The sequence below is a fragment of the Solanum lycopersicum genome, chromosome 1 (assembly GCF_036512215.1).
Source record: "Solanum lycopersicum chromosome 1, SLM_r2.1".
In the NCBI taxonomy this organism is placed as follows: Eukaryota; Viridiplantae; Streptophyta; class Magnoliopsida; order Solanales; family Solanaceae; genus Solanum; species Solanum lycopersicum.
In genome coordinates this window covers 2,628,471-2,645,278 of record NC_090800.1, presented here as the reverse complement: position 1 = coordinate 2,645,278, position 16,808 = coordinate 2,628,471, and the positions used below count along the sequence as shown (strand labels likewise).

Below are 16,808 nucleotides of genomic sequence, written 5' to 3'. Positions count from 1 at the left end.
CAAGTACATAAGGACACAATACAAATACGTAACAAGTTATTTCGCGATTAATTAAAAAAGTGATAAGTAAAAATAAAAATTTATTTTAAATAGAGATAATACACAAGTATCGTTCTAAAACTGAAATTTCAGAGACACACGTTAACTAAACTAAGGTCCTATTCCTCCTGAACTTACTTTTTTTTTGTAATTTTGTACATCTTTTGTCTTACGTGGCACACACGTGACTCCACCCGATTGAAGCACGTGAAAGATATTTAGATGTCACGTAAGCTAAAAAGGGGCAAAAAGTTATTTAAAAATAAAAAAGTTGAGTTAAGTGTATCTCTGAAATTTTAGTTTATAAGGGCACTTTTCCTTCTTAATATAAGTGACAAGTAAAAATGAACGAAAAAAATATTGAGATGTTAGTTGCTTCACGATTAATTATTTTGATATTAGTAAAATAATCTTTTTATTTTCAAATTATTCTTATTTCAAACCAGATTAACTTATGATTTTATCATAGCTAAATATGAGAAAAATTCATTATAAAAACAATTTTAGAATTAGTAATTCTATGTTCTTTATATTAATTGCGCTCTTATAAATAATTTAAAATTTAAAAAATAATATCACTTTTTGATTTGTTTAAATTGAAATGTGTATTTAAATTAAATGGCAGAGATGTTAAAATAACGATGTAATTATATCTTTTTACTGCACGCATAATATCTTATAATATATTTATTTCATTTATATTATTGAATTAAATTAATTTTCGATATCTCATGTAAACTTGTGTAATATGTTGATTTGTGAGCCCTAAATCAAATTTAAAAGTCTACCCTCCCTATTTCATTATGCAACTAAAGAAAATGATTTAGTAACCAATAGATGTCAAAAAAAATAAAGTTGCATCTGATTATAATTTTAATAATTAGGGAAACTGTAAAAGTACCCTCTTAATTTATATCTGGATTTTCAGAGATACACTTATACTATACTCAGATCCTACTACACCTTAACTTATTTTATATATAATTTTCTACTTCTTTTCGATCTACGTGACACTATCTTGTGGACTCAATATGTATTCACAGATTTATACAAATTCGATGAACACAGTAAAGAACCATAGTTATTTTCTTCTTGAGATTTTTCATAAACTAATAAAGCCAAGAAATTAAATATGTGAGTGTCTAATATTAGGATGTTATTTATTTCATTTTAAAGTAATTTAAACAAATTTTAATAACACCATAAAGTATAAGTATATAGTTAAAAATCTAATTATAATTTGAAAAGATATTTAACTATTTTCTCCTCCAAATTAAATACAAAGAAAAAGTAATTATGAATTCACTAATTCCCCCCCCAAAAAAGAAGGGAAAATCAATAGTACCTAGATCCATATTTATCAACTACTCAATATATTTTCTCTCTTTTATTTTATTCACTTTCAAAAAATATATTAGAAATGTAAAAAGAATATGAAAAACTAATCGAATCTAATTAAATCATATTGATTTATGTTTTTTTTGATAAATTCGTAAACTTTTATTTAATTGTGTAATTATCTCGAATAATTGGATGATCTTTTAAATGTATGAAATAAAACAAAGAAATTCCAAACCCGAACAACCTTACATGTAAATTTATTTTATATATTAACAATATGTTAAATTTAATGTATGAATATATTTATAACATTTTTAAATATAAATATAACTTAGGTCTTAAACCTTTGGTGATTTGAAGACTTTAGGTCTTTCCTCTTTTTAATTAACATTTACTTAATTAAGTTTGAAATTAAAAGATATCGTAATAGATACTCTATCAAACAATACAATAAAATTTATCCAAACGCTCCTATGAAATATTTAAGATCAAACAATATGGCGAAAAAGTTTTACATTCTTGTCTTTTTTTGATAAAAAATTAAAGTGCTTCTTCAAGAATATAGTTGCGAAAGAAATATATCAATCGTAATATATTTTGAGGTGATATTTTAAAAGTAAAAACACTCGAATATTAACCGAACCGTATTAATACCGAAGAGAAACCAATATAATAAATGATTTGAAAAAGTCTAATTTTAGTTATATATTATAAATATCCGAAAAATTAAAATAATATAACTTTTAAAAAATAATCGATCGAACCGTACCACTGACACCTCTAGAATTTACCATATATCACATTTATGTTAACCATTTCATTATCTTCTTTAATAGGTAATGAATTAACAGTATTAAGATTCTACCCGTTTTAATTATTTTGATCTACTCATGGCTTATGCAAATCAATTTTACAATTATGAGTTGATTATGCAAAATTCACTTAAATGTTTTGAAGCTTTGCCTTCTTCTTTTATTAGCAATGGGAGTTTGGATGGACTTCTCGTGTCTCCTAGTTTCGTTTCGGAGAAAAATCATGTATAATAATCAGAGTTTTCGAGTTACAATACTCTCACAAGGAAGGAAAATAAAGTAAAGGATCAAAACCATATTTAAATTAAAGTATTTTTTTGTGTTTTATATTTAAACTATTGTCAACTATTTATAAAAACGTACGTCATTTATATAACAATTGCTTCCGAATACCTGAATGTTGGTGATATTTGAGGTCGAAAAAAGAAAAAATTTATGATTGAGTATAATTTGATAAAATTTGTTGGTTATTGTTTAGATATAGAATTCAAAAACCGAAAATATTGCAATGTTTTTTTTTTAACATCAACTCAGATAAATAATGTCAACTTTTGAACCCTAAAGCAGGAATCAAAGTCATATTTCAAACGAGACTTTACACGTCATAACTCAATACAATAATAATAAAAACTATTTATATCTTAATCTAGATCGTGATCATTCACTTATATAATATATACATATGAAATACTACTTTTCCTTTTTGAATTATATCTATGAATATCATAAACATTTAAAAATCATGAATCTTAATTTAAAGATTTTTTATCTTGATAAAAGTGGAAAATGACTAGTTATTATAATTAAGAGACACAAAAATATAGAAGCCATGCACATATCTATATCTTTATTCCAACAAAAATAATATGTGAAGCCACTTAAAATATTACAAAAAGAAGTAAAGAGAATGATTCAAATAAAATTACAAGAAAATGGGAATTAAAATAATATCAGATGTTTCCTAATAAAAAAAATTACCTAAGTAGTCGTATATTAAGAAAAGAATTTTTATTAGGAGTTCATCGAAAAATATTATCATTTATATATGATTAAAAATATTTTTTTATATATATAAAATAAATATCAATTTTTTTATTAAATTTTTTAACTTCGCCACTGATATCTTGTCACCAAAATTATCAAAAGACAAGAATAAGATAGAAAGGATATTAAAATGAGCTCAATGACAGAGATGAGAAGACATAGGTGAATTCTTTATCGAAATGAGATAGAAAAGTGAAGAACTTTAATTTATATATAAGATATAATTTAAAGACGTTTTATATATATATATATATATATATATATAAGACATAAACGAATCCTGAATTAAAACAGCACAAACACTTATACAAGCAAAAAATTGACAAATCTAATGATGTTGTATCTTAATTTTATGGGATAATGCACAATGCCCGAAATCTGACACACTTATACTATACTAAGGTCCTATTACTCTCCTGAACTTATTTTATTAATAATTTTTTACCCTTTTTCGTCTTACATGACACTATCTTGTGGGTCTAATATTGATTGATTTTTTTTCAAGCTAGTGTCATGTAGGCCGAAAAGGGGTAGAAAATTACTTATAAAATAAGTTCAGGGGGTAATAGGACATTAATATAATATAAGTGTGTCTCTGGGATTTCGGGCATAGGTTGAGGGGGTGGGTACTTGTTTATTTTCCCTAGTTTTACTGAGAAATTAAATCTTACAAAACGTTGATTTTAATATTTTATACATCTCCACAACTCTTGAAGAAGATAAGTTTCAATTTTTATTTTTATTTTATATTGTTAAATAACTAGAGATGAACATTAAGGTTTTAACGTGTATTCGTAAATAAATTAATCCAAACACCACTTCAATTTAATAATGAAGTGGGATATTCGTGGTTCAGTTTGAATCAGTTTTTTTTTTCAAAGGAAAATTAAATCAATTAAGTATTTCTTACTTACTTTCTTTTTTAATCAGTCTCAAAACATAATTCTATATTAAGTAACAATTTAATTTTAAAATATCAATTTTATCCTTAATCAAATGATTTATAACCACACAAATACCAATTTTATTGATAATCCTTTTTAGACTACAAATTTATCTTGCTTTTTTCTTATTTTGTACCGAATCAAACTATCTCACATAAAATAAAATAAGACGATGAAAATATATATCAAGGACCATACCACTTCAAAAAAAAAAACCCATAGGGCCATTTTGATCATTTTCTCATTTGAAATACATTATATTAATTAGAACACCCTATTCTTCATTATTGGTCAAAATATTATTTAATTATGGATAATGATTAATAATAGTGTTGACTAACTATATAGTCATGAATAATTATTATTAACAACAATCTGAGTTACACATTGCCAAAAAATTATACTAAGAATTTAATTAAAAAGATTACAAATAAGCATAAAAGAACGATCAGATTTCAAGTTTACATAAAATATATATAAATAATACTAAAAAAAAGCTCAAATAAAAAAGAAAAAAATGATTACAAGTTTTTATTTAAGTAGTTGTAGTATTACCCAATTCTTATTACCTTCTCTTTTCTCTATGAAATTTCATTTTAATGTTTAACTTTCCAAAGTTCACTTATATTGATTTCTTAATGAATTTCATATTTAATCTAAATATTTTTCATAGCTTCTCTTTTATAAAATTATGTGATTAATAAAAAAATCCTTTTATTAAATAATTATTGATATTAGTATGTAATTTTATTTAAATTTTATTAGGGTATATCTATTACATGACCTTATTCATTATAGTGGTCCTTCCTTTCTATCTTTTCGTTTTTCATTATGTCAAAACATCAAAACCACAATAAAAACTACTAGTTTAAGTGGTTAATCCTTCACATTCTTGGAATATTAAAAACTATAATTAATTAGTCTATCACCACAAACTCGAAAAGTCAAACCATTTATTGAAGTTGCCCATTCAGATAATTTTCCTATAATAGTTTGTGCTTAATGATGATATAATAAATATGATTAAGTATAATATAGAGTTCAAACACATACCATAGTGGATTCAAAATTTGTATGTAAATCTTTATTTATTATAAACTTTGGTCAGTAGTTAATGAGAATCAATATATTTTTAAAAAGAAGACAGAACAACATCCGTCGAAAATTTTTTCACTTAGTTATTTTCCATCATAATCGGAGAAAAAAATTGGAAAATGGAGGAGAAATGATGGCAATAATAATTATTAGACAAGCTCAAGATCGTTATCGGGATGCAATCACATCGGTGAAACCCAAGGATGATATAATCAAACGTACCATTAATCTAATTCTATATACTTCAACTTTAAATAATAAAAAGAAAGAGTAATCATTCTATCAAATCCATTCTTAAGGATGATAACCAAATACAAAGAATAAAAAAGAAACACACAAGCAATATAATTAATTTTTTTTTTTTGGGTATTATCTTAATAATGAAAATTATAACAAAATCTAATGTAACAATCAATTTATTTTTTTAACACAAAAAAATCCTAAATTAAAAGCAAGTTATAAATAAATCAACAATTCAGCTATATAAATAGAGATAACGGTCATGTTTTAGTAATTGAATTCTTATCTATCCTCGTGACTGCATAAGGAAGATCTAACAACTTTCGCCACAAATTATAACATTATTTTGCCAATTTAGAGCTCCTACAGATAAGTTGTAGGAGTAGCACATAAGAAACTTTTCTAAAAGAGTTAATTTATAGAACAAAAATTGTAATATGCGAAAAGTCACATAAAAATTATATTGGATCGAACTTTGAAAGTTTTAGATTTTCCAAAAAAAAAAAATGGGATCAAAACTTATCTATTATCGAAGTGAAACTTTGGACATATCAGCGTCCATCCGTTGTGAATTGTTAGCTCTCTCTCTCTCTCCCTCTCTCTCTCTCTCTCTCTCACACACACACACACACACACATATATATATATATATGTATCGCTAGTGAGTGATACATATCTCTTGACTGATCAATTCTGATATGTTTCGTAATAATAACACTTGAAAGTGAACATTTATGATTCTTTTAAAAGCTAACATGTGAAATATTGAACAAATTATAAATATATCTTTTTTCTTCAATACGTAATTATCAAACTCTCATATCAAAGTTTGATTATCGGACTTAACTTTCTAAATTATCGAAATCAAACTTTTAAAAATATCAATGTGATCAAACTGAATAGCAAACATCCATTCCTAATTGTAACGACCTGTTTAGTCGTTTTGAGCAGCATATTTTATTTCTGGAAAAACAGGCTGAGACGACGGAACCCACGACGGACCGTCATGAGCACGACGGACCGTCGAGGGGTCTCGTTTCAAAACACTTAGAAATTCTGAAAAATGGGTACTGAAATCGACTCTCTAAACTTCGTAACGGAATGGCATGACGGACCGTCACAGGCATGACGGACCGTCACAGACTCTTCAGAGAATTGAGTCTCTGAACTCTGTGACGGAGCAGCAGGACGGACCGTCGCAGGCACGACGGCCCGTCACAGGCTGCGTAATCCCAGACTGGGTTGGATTTCTGTTAAGTAATTTAAGGGGCGTTTTGGACTATTCCGGCTTTAATTATAAAGTTAGTGGGTTAATGTTAATAAATCTAATTACTTGGGGGTTAAAAGAGGTAACCTTGAGTAAATTAGTGGGTTATTATTGCCATCTTTTATTCTTAATTATATGCTAATTAGGGTAAAAGAAAGAGGGTTTGAATAAAGAAAATAGAAAGAACAAAGAGAGAGAGAGGATCGAACGAGAAGAGGAAAACACAAAGCTTTGGGGAATTTGCTTGCTTGATCACTAATCTTCGGTGGAGGTAGGTTATGGTTTTTACACTATTCGTAGTAAACTCTAAATAGCGAATGATATGTATTGGGTAGTGTTGTGAACCCTTCTATATGCTTAATTGTATGCTTGCATGAATGTGATTATATAATTGTGATAAAATAAGCATGATGAAGCTATTGAATCCTAAATCTTGAAAAAGAGAACCCTAATCTACTTTGTTAATGATGATGCCTTGGTATAAAAGAAGGCTTGATGAACTAAAGTAGTGAGATTAGGGGATTGGGTGCCACGTTCCGGTACCAGGATAGTATATGAGGATCGGAGTGTCACGTTCCGACACCAGGATAGTATATGAGGAGCGGAGTGTCACGTACCGACACGAGGGGAATAAAGATAATGAATCTTGAAAGATGATAATATATTCAATCTAATGAACCTGATTCCCGAATGAGTATGATGAGGAGGCGTGAGTCCTCATTGATGTGCTTGGTGTTGTAACCAAGGGTTATGGTAACTGTAAATGCTGCATGCTAAGGATATTAGTTGATTTTATGATGTTATCTGATATATACTGTTTTCTATTTTGAGTTGGCCGATGATACCTACTCATTACCCGTGTTTTGTACTGACCCCTACTTGTATGTTTTCTTTTTGTTAAATTGTGGAGTGCAGCAAACGTGCCGTCGTCTTCAACTCAACCGCAACTCTAGCCAGTCTTCATTACTCCGGATTTCAGGGTGAGCTAATGCTTCTAGCTTGGACTGGATCTTCCTCTGCATGTCTCGATGCCTTGAAGTTCCGGCATGGACTAGCTTTTTATGTATTTTAGCTTCTTAGATACTCTTAGATTAGTAATTTGAGGATAGATGTTCTTGTGATGATGACTTCCAGATTTTGGGGATAATAATAGTTGTTGAGTTTTTAGAAGTTATTGAATTGGTTTTTATTAATGAGTTTAAGTCTTCCGCATTACTTTCTGTTGATATTATATTGAAATGTTAAGGTTTAGATTGGTTGGTTCGCTCACATAGGAGGGTAAGTGTGGGTGCCAGTCGCGGCCCGATTTGGATCGTGACACTAATTGCAGATATTTTTGTTTTTGGTATCTACTACTTTCAGTTACCAATTATTAAATTATCGAAATCGATGTTTTAGAACTATCAAACGTCCACCCTTAATTATAGATATTTTACTACTTTCCAATTATCGATATCAAACTATTCAAACCCAAATAGCAAATATGCGCTCCTAATTGTAGGATATTTCCTTCTACGCGATTTGATTCGATTTTTCAATTTTTCGATTTATCATGACCATTATACCCTTCATTATTTGGTCAAAAGATTATTTATTGCTCAACACAAGACAAAAAGATCTAATATCTTATTTGATAATAACTCCATTTAAAACTATGTAAAAATAGGATCTTTGAAAATTTTCCTTTTTAATCATAATTTTCAGTCAAAAAGATTTGAGTAGAAAGTGTAGGGACTACACACTCTTCATTTCTCTTTTTGTCCATTTGGATGTTGACAAGATTCATCACTACAATTTCACTCTTTTCTCAGAGATACTGTCACACCCACAAGCTTGAAATCATCCTTTATGGAGTATGAAAGAATCGACAAGAGAAATTTACAGGTAAAAATTTCACTTTTTGAGGTTGAAAATCTTGCAGAATCAGTGATAATGGAGTAGGATTTGATTATATACACTGATTAGTTGTTAATTTGCTTCTTTAATATGTTTTCTGATCTGGGTTCCTTTTCTTTTTCCATTTCTTTATACAAGCTCCCACTTTTTTGCTCCTTTGGTGACTTGAACACATGATTTTAGGGTGGGAGGTGGAGGGTGTTTAACATCTGTGCAACCCCTTTTGTTATCTGGGTTCAAAGCAAAAAGCTTTTTTTGTTCTTTTTGGTGTGTGGGGTTTTCAATTTTAAGGCAAAATTGACAATGTGAGTTTGAGAATTTTGCAGGGTGAGTGACAATGGAGTAGGATTTGAGTATAAACACTGTTAGATGTTAATTTGCTTCTTAAATCTGTTGTCTGATCTGGGTTCTGTTTCTTTTTTCATCTCTTTATACAAGTTCCCACCTTATTGCTCTTTTGGTGACTCGAACATACAATTTTAGGGTGGGAGGTGGAGGGTGCTTATTATCCGAGCAACCCCTTTTGTGATCTAGGTTGAAAGCAAAAGGCTTTTTTTTGTTTTTTTGGTATATGGGGTTTTCAATTTTAAGGCAAAATTGACATGGTGAGCTTGAGAATCTTGCAGGGTGAGTGACAATGGAGTAGGATTTGAGTATAAGCACTGGTTAGATGTTAGTTTGCTTCTTTAATTTGTTTTCTGATCTGCGTTCTTATTCTTTTTTCATCTCTTTATACAAGCTCCAAGCTTTTTGCTCTTTTGGTGACTCGAACACATGATTTCAGGGTGGGAGGTGGAGGGTGTTTATCATCTGAGCAACCCCTTTTGTGATCCGATTTCAAAGAAAAAAGCTTTTTTTGTTCTTTTTGGTTTGTGGAGTTTTCAATTTTAAGGCAAAATTGACATGGTGAGTTTGAGAATCTTGCAGGGTGAGTGACAATGGAGTAGGGGTAGAAACCCTGATGCGTTATGTACTGCTTGATTGTTAATTTGGTTCTTTATTCGCTTTGTGATTTGGGTTTTTTTTGCCCCTTCCCAAGGTGAGGGTGCTTACCATTTTAATAAAAGTTTCTCTTTTTAATTTTTCTTTCCGCAATGTGACTTTAAGTTTGTAGGCAAAATTGACATTATGAGCTTGTTAATGTTGAAGAGTGAGTGATAATGAAGTAGGTACAATAACAGATGCTTATGTACTGCTTAGTTGTTAATTTAGTTCCTTAATGCTTTGTGGTCGTGGTTGAAAGTAAATTTTTGGCTGTTTATCTTTCTCTAATTGGGGTTTTAGTTTTCATTGTCATTGTGAGCTTGAGAATCTTACAGTGTCAGTGATAATGGAGTAGGGTGCAAAGGTACTGTTTAGTTGTTAATTTGGTTCTTATTCACTTTGTGATCTGGGTTGAAAGTAAAATGTTTTACTTTTTCTCTTTGCCCAATGTGTGTTTTGATTTTCAAGGCAAAAAGAAGTAGAGAGAATGACGCATTGATACATCGTTTTCATCACAATTGGACTTTTCCTACTTTGTTACTGTTGGTTTTTTTTTCTACTTCTTGTATTATTCTCCTATTGTTTAAGAAAGAAATCAACTTTTGATCCATTGAATCTGCATATAGTTATGCAGAGCCATCACTTTCTATGTATACCCCGTTTCTCATTTAGGAAATTAAGCTTTCTTTTCCCCTTCGGTTTTGTTTGTTTTGTTATAGCTGTCTCCTAGAAAACTGAGGTCTATGCTACTGGGAGCAGAAAAGAAGAGGAAACAAGAAGGGAAGGATGACGTAGTAGAAGATCAAGAGCTTGAATCTGCTACTGTGTCCTTGAGATCCCATTTGCCTGAGATCCATGAATCCGGTATAGTAATGCATTGACGTTATGTATATTGTGCAATGAGATTTTGTACTTATGGATACCTTCATTTCTTGTGTTAATGCTTACCTTGTTTACACACTATGTTAGATTGAATGCAAGTACATTTTTTTGCTTGCCAGGTTGTAATTTGGAGAATTACAAAGATGTAAATGTTGTAAGTGTTGTTCCTGAGAGTTCGACTTCCTTAGCACTTGATTCATCAATGTCATTGGAGATGATTAATGACACGAGAATCAAAGATCAATCTTTGGTTAGTACAAGAATTAGGTCTCAAGATGACAGTAGTTTGGACTGTGATGGTGGAATCGATAGTGTTGGTACTGTATCTCCTCTCTTTGAATTTCAAAAGGCTGAACGGGCAGCACAGAGAGTGCCCCTAGCTCATTTCTCAAAACCTGCCCCGTCCAAATGGGATGATGCGCAAAAATGGATAGCAAGCCCAACATCTAACAGGCCGAAGACTGGGCAGAGCAGTCAAGTTGTTGGATCTCGCAAGACTAGTCATTCTGGATATGGCTATCGACAACAATCTACAAAAGTTGTAGTTGAGGTTCCTGATCAAAAATTGGTTCCTTATGAGGAGCCTGTTGACACAAAACAGATAGACTCAGGCCAACCAAAGGACAGCGGTGTTCAGAAGTTCGTGAGTTGGGAGGCTGAGCCACACCCAATTGCTGAATCATATGTTAAGCCAATGCTCATGATTGAAACATCCATCGGACAATCAGCAAGTAAGACTAATTTCACTTTAATCCTTTTACATGTTGCTGGAAAAGATTTCTGTCTATTCTTGATATAAGTTTGAGTCCAAGAATGAGAAATAGTAGTATTGCTAATTTCAGTGTACTTTCTAGTTTGCATTCTGTGAAGCACCTTCTATTTAGAAGTACAATTATATTCAATAGCTGTCTCATTTGGCATACTGGCTATGTTGTTGTTGTTGTCTCATTTGTCATTCAATTTTTAATGCTTGGCTTCCTCCATGCATTCACGATACATTTTGTTCACTTAATGAGATGATGCACAGAATATTGTTTAGTCTAATAATTGTTGAGAATATCAAAGCAAATATGCTTCAATACATTCCTTTTGTGCCGAGGGTCTATCGAAACAACCTCTCTACCCCACAAAGGCAGGGGTAAGGTCTGTGTACATCCTACTCTCCCCAGACCCCACTTGTGGGATTACACATTACAGTGGATGTGTTGTTGTTTATCAAAACAAATATAGATACTTGGAGCACTGATAAAAAAGTATTAATACTTGAAGCATTCAAATGTTCTTGAATAGCTGAAATCTTATTGAAAATGTAAAAGTGTGTGATTTAGATTCTACATTCAATGGTTGACAGCAAGGTGGTACACATAGAAGATTTAGCTGGCCTCACGGCTGAACATTTCTAGAAGTGCTAGTATACCTCCTTATAGCTGCATAGTTTTGCTTTTTTATTATTATACTCTTCACATTAGGCTGACACACATTTATATTTTAAGTTCTTTACATTAGGCTGATATATTTCTTCTTTAACTCTATCTCCCTTTTCTCAAAGTTTACTTCTTTTTTAACCCTGCATTGCATGATTTAGCATATGTACACAATGTATTCAAGGAGGGATTATAAAGGGAAGTATCTTTTTAAGTAAAGTAGATAATACTAGTTGGCCGAAAAAGAGCAAGACGAAATCTATTGGGGAGGAAGAGTATGTTATCATTTAGTAAATGTCTTTGCAGTTTGCACTACATGCTTAATGTTACTTAAAAGGTCTGAAGTTGCATGGAGTTATCACACTCGCAGTAATTGGAAAATGTATGTAACTTTTGGACTCTTGGGTCCTGACTTTTATCATCATGATAATTGAAACTACTCATTTCAAATTGATCTTCAGTTTATATTTCCCAAGTTAAGCCATCTCACTGAAAGATGAGGAAATATGTTTTTTCTCCTTACTCTTGACTCACGTGAACTTCCTATGGCATTTACAATAACTATTTGAGCCTGCGAGACAACAAAGTATTAGCAAATAAGTGAGTATAATATCATGATTTTCTTACGTAATTATACTATATTTAGTTGGTATATTCTCGCAACCATGCTTTAATAGCTTCTCTTTTGAGCTTAGGGTCTTTTCGGAAAGTCTTCCTACCCTATAAAAGTAGGGTAAGGTCTACATAACCAGTACAAAAAAAGAAATCGCCTAGTTCCAACATTTCTAGAATATTAAAAGCTTCAATAGATGTTGCTTTTATTCCCATAAGTTCTATCACAATAGATTTACATCCTTTAAATAACAATGATCAGAAAACTCGTACAATCTCTCATCTCCGGAAAAAGGGAACATCTTTTCATTTTCTTCACCAACTCACACCCTTCCTCCAACGAAAATATTTACAATTCATGGTGCTTCTACGTCGTGCTTGATTCATGATCGTCCACAGTAAATTGTTGAAATACGATGAACTTTTGAATGCAAAATGATAAACAATTATATTTTTTGCAGTAAATCTGAGCCGTCATGATTCGTCTGTTTCTATACATAGTGCGACTGTTATCCCCCCACCATCAACTGCAAGGTCAGTCTCGATGAGAGATATGGGCACCGAAATGACTCCAATTGCAAGCCAGGAACCTTCCAGAACTGGGACACCTGTTAGAGCAACTACACCTACTCGCAGCCCAACTTCTTCTCGGCCATCAACTCCGGGAGCTGCACCAGCTTCCTCTCCTTTTCGTCCTTCAAATGATAATTTGGATGCTCATACAAATGAATTGTCTGACCAGGAATTACAGTTGAAAACTCGAAGAGAAATCATGGCACTTGGAACTAAACTTGGTAAAATGAATATAGCTGCCTGGGCTAGCAAAGATGGTGAGGATAGAAATGCATCCAGCTTGCTGAAAACTGATAAGCAAGACCAACCAAATACCACTGTTACTGAGACACGCGCAGCTGCTTGGGAGGATGCAGAGAAAGCGAAGCACTTAGCCAGGTAATTTCGGGGATATTAGAAATCTTATTTTAGTTCTTGAGCCTTTTGGTTGAGGTTTAAAATATAGCTACCAGTCAAGCTAGGTTATTCACGCGACCTCCTTGGAGCCCCATTAATGACATTGATCCTGTTATATATATTTTTTAAAAAAGATTTGCTAGCTTATTCAACTTTGTAGTTATCGCTAAGATGCTCGTCAACTTCTGCTGCATGTTATTCTTTATGGTGTTGGGTTCTCTTTATGTATGCTCTGGAGCATAATCTGATGAAAGCTTATCTTTCCAAAGAGGAAAAATCAAGAACCAACAATTAGTTGATCAATGCTGATTCTCAATGGAAGCTTACATGTGTTCTCTATTTAAATTGTCAATTTGCTACTTAGCGTATGACTTGCTGGTTATCTTTCTCAAGGTTTAAACGAGAAGAAATCAAGATACAAGCATGGGAAAATCATCAACAAGCAAAGACAGAAGCCGAGATGAGGAAAACTGAGGTAATTAATTATCTTTTGCACGTTCAAGTATCATGCTTCTAGTTCAGCCATCTACATAGTACAAAGTTAACTTCTAAAGCTCTCTGCACCAGAAGTAGATGACTTCCAGGTTTTCTCTATTGACCTTACATGTTTTTTATTTATTTTGTGATTTGGTGCAAATTATTGAGAACGCTAAAAGTAGACCTGCTCTTCACATCCTCTTATATAATACTTTTGGATAAGTAGTACTCCTTCCGTCTCTATTAATGTGACACCGCTTAACTAGGCACAAAAATTAAGAAAGAAGAATTTTGAAATTTGTGGGTCTAAAACAAGCCTTAAGACATTTATGTGACTATACATCATTTCATTAAGGTTAAATAGGAATTTTAAAGTTAAGTTGTTTCTAATTATAGAAAGATGACGTTTTTTATTGACGAACTAAGAAGGGAAGTGTGACTCATAAAGCCGAGGAGAAACTTTTCGTAATCTAAACATTTTTGACTTTCAGGTGGAGGTGGAAAAGATGAAGGCACGAGCACAAGACAAGCTAATGAACAAGATAGCTGCGGTTAGGTACAAAGCTGAAGAGAAACTGGCAGCAGCAGAAGCCAGGAGAAACAAACATGCTGTAAAAATAGAGAAGCAAGCAGAATACATTCGTAAAACTGGTCGTTTACCACACTCATTCTCCTGCTGCCGCTGGTGCTTCTGAAGAGCTTCAAATCACTATCTAATGCTCTGTATATTTTTGCTTTTCCACTAAGCTAGTATTGTGAAGTTGGAGACTGCCTTTGTGTATGCTTGAAGCTCTTGTACAAACTCAACTGGTTGGCCACTTTACATGTAATTGTTGATCAATGGAAGTTGAAGTTCAGGCAGTCTCCTGTGACCAATTGTGATTTGATGATTAATGAAGGGTTCCTCCAAGCTTATTAATTTCAAGTTCTTGTACATGAATTTAGTAGTCGCGTAGTCTCTTATTATGTAATGTGTAGTAATATTTGTTGCTTCGTTTATTGTGTACTTTGCTATATTGTTATCATATTTTCTTGAAAGCAAGATGACTTCTCTTTTGAGCCGAGTAGCAAAACAATCTCTCTGTCTCACAAAGAAAGGGATGGAATTTGTATACACTTCATCCTCTTTAAATCCACCGATGAAATTACATTGAGTTTGTTGTTGTTTTTACCTTTGTTTAAATTTGGACTTTATTTGATATAAACTAAATAACAACAGAGGTTTGACCTAAGCTATAAAAAGAAATATTGCCCCATCCTAATTTGATTTGATGGGGGATGAATAAATATTCTAATTTGATAATAGGAAAAAGAATACTTATATCAAAAGAGAAACTATTTACAAGGGGCTACTCCTTACTTTCATAGCGCTATGTGTTTAACTATTAATTCGTGTTTACCGCTTGATATCGTCAATCCCAAAAAGAGAAACTATTTATGAGTGGTTACCCCTTACTTTCATACCACTATGTTTTTGACTATATATTTGTATTTGCTGTTTGTTACCATCAAACCCAAAAAGAGAAATTGTTTACAAGTGGCTACCCCTTATTTTCATACCGCTATGTTTTAACTATTAATTCGTGTTTACTGCTTGATACTATATATATATATATATATATATATATATATATATATATATTCTCGGAATTAAAGAGGAAGAAGCAATGCTTTAGTTAAAACACTACTCAGTAACTTCTTGATACAATTTGAGTATATATGATATATATACTGATGACATCAAGGAGGAAGAGGCAGTGTCTGCTTGATATTGTCAGTGTATATGGATACTAACAGAGTAAATAAATACCATCATAGTACTAGTATATATAAACTCCAATGGAGTCAACCGTGGTTCTGTGACTAGAACAAGGGGGCAATCAAGTAAATAGTTTGGCTTGTGGCCTATTTAGATGATTTTCGTGTGTTACAACAAACCATTTTTTGGGTGATCCGGATTTCAACATCAAAAATGCCAAAAATTTTTGTGGACGTCCATCAAGAAATTGACTATGCAGCCGTTTGGCCCTCACGGCCAGTCCGACCCATTTTGAAGGTCAAACAATCCCTGCAGCGCATAACCCATTTAGACGATTTTTGTGTGCTATAGCAAACCATTTTTTGGGTGATCTTGATTCCAACATCAAAAATGCCAAAATTTTTTGAGAACGTCGCTAAGAGCATGGCTATGTATCCGGTTGGACCTCATGGCCAGTACAACCCATTTTCAATGTCAAACGAGCCCTGAAGCGCATACCCCCTATTTAGATATGTTCGTATGCTATAGCTAACCATTTTTTGGGTGATCCAAATTTCGACGTCAAAAATGCCAAAAATTTTTGTGGACGTTCGTCAAGACATTGGCTATGCATCCGGTTGGCCCTTACGGACAGTCCGACCCATTTGAAGGTCAAACGAGCCCCAAAGCGAGCATACCCCCCATTTCGACGATTTTCGTGTGCTATAGCAAACCATTTTTTGGGTGATCTGGATTCCGACGTCAAAAATGCCAAAAAATTTTATGGACGTCCGTCAAGACCTTCACTATGCAGCCAGTTGGCCATCAGGGCCAATCCGACCCATTTTCAAGGTCAAACGAGCCCTGAAGCGCATACAACCATTTCAAATATTTTCACGTGCTATAGCAAACCATTTTTTGGGTGATCCGAATTCCGACTTAAAAAATGCCAATTTTTTTTGTGGAGTTCCTTTAAGACCTTGGCTATGCAGCCGGTTGGCCATCACGGACAGTCCGACCCATTTTCAAGGTCAATCGATCCCT

The 16,808-nt window shown here is 32.3% G+C and overlaps 1 protein-coding gene across 1 annotated transcript; it reads left to right on the top strand.

Moving 5' to 3' along the window:
• Positions 1 to 8,345: 8,345 nt before the first annotated feature.
• On the top strand, positions 8,346 to 14,951 carry LOC101245575 (uncharacterized). Its single transcript, XM_004228487.5, has 6 exons — positions 8,346 to 8,666; positions 10,382 to 10,526; positions 10,664 to 11,275; positions 13,042 to 13,531; positions 13,943 to 14,024; positions 14,518 to 14,951. Exons 1-6 carry the CDS (start codon positions 8,631 to 8,633, stop codon positions 14,719 to 14,721), a joined length of 1,569 nt encoding a protein of 522 aa, XP_004228535.2. The 5' UTR covers positions 8,346 to 8,630; the 3' UTR covers positions 14,722 to 14,951.
• The last annotated feature ends 1,857 nt before the right edge of the window (positions 14,952 to 16,808 follow it).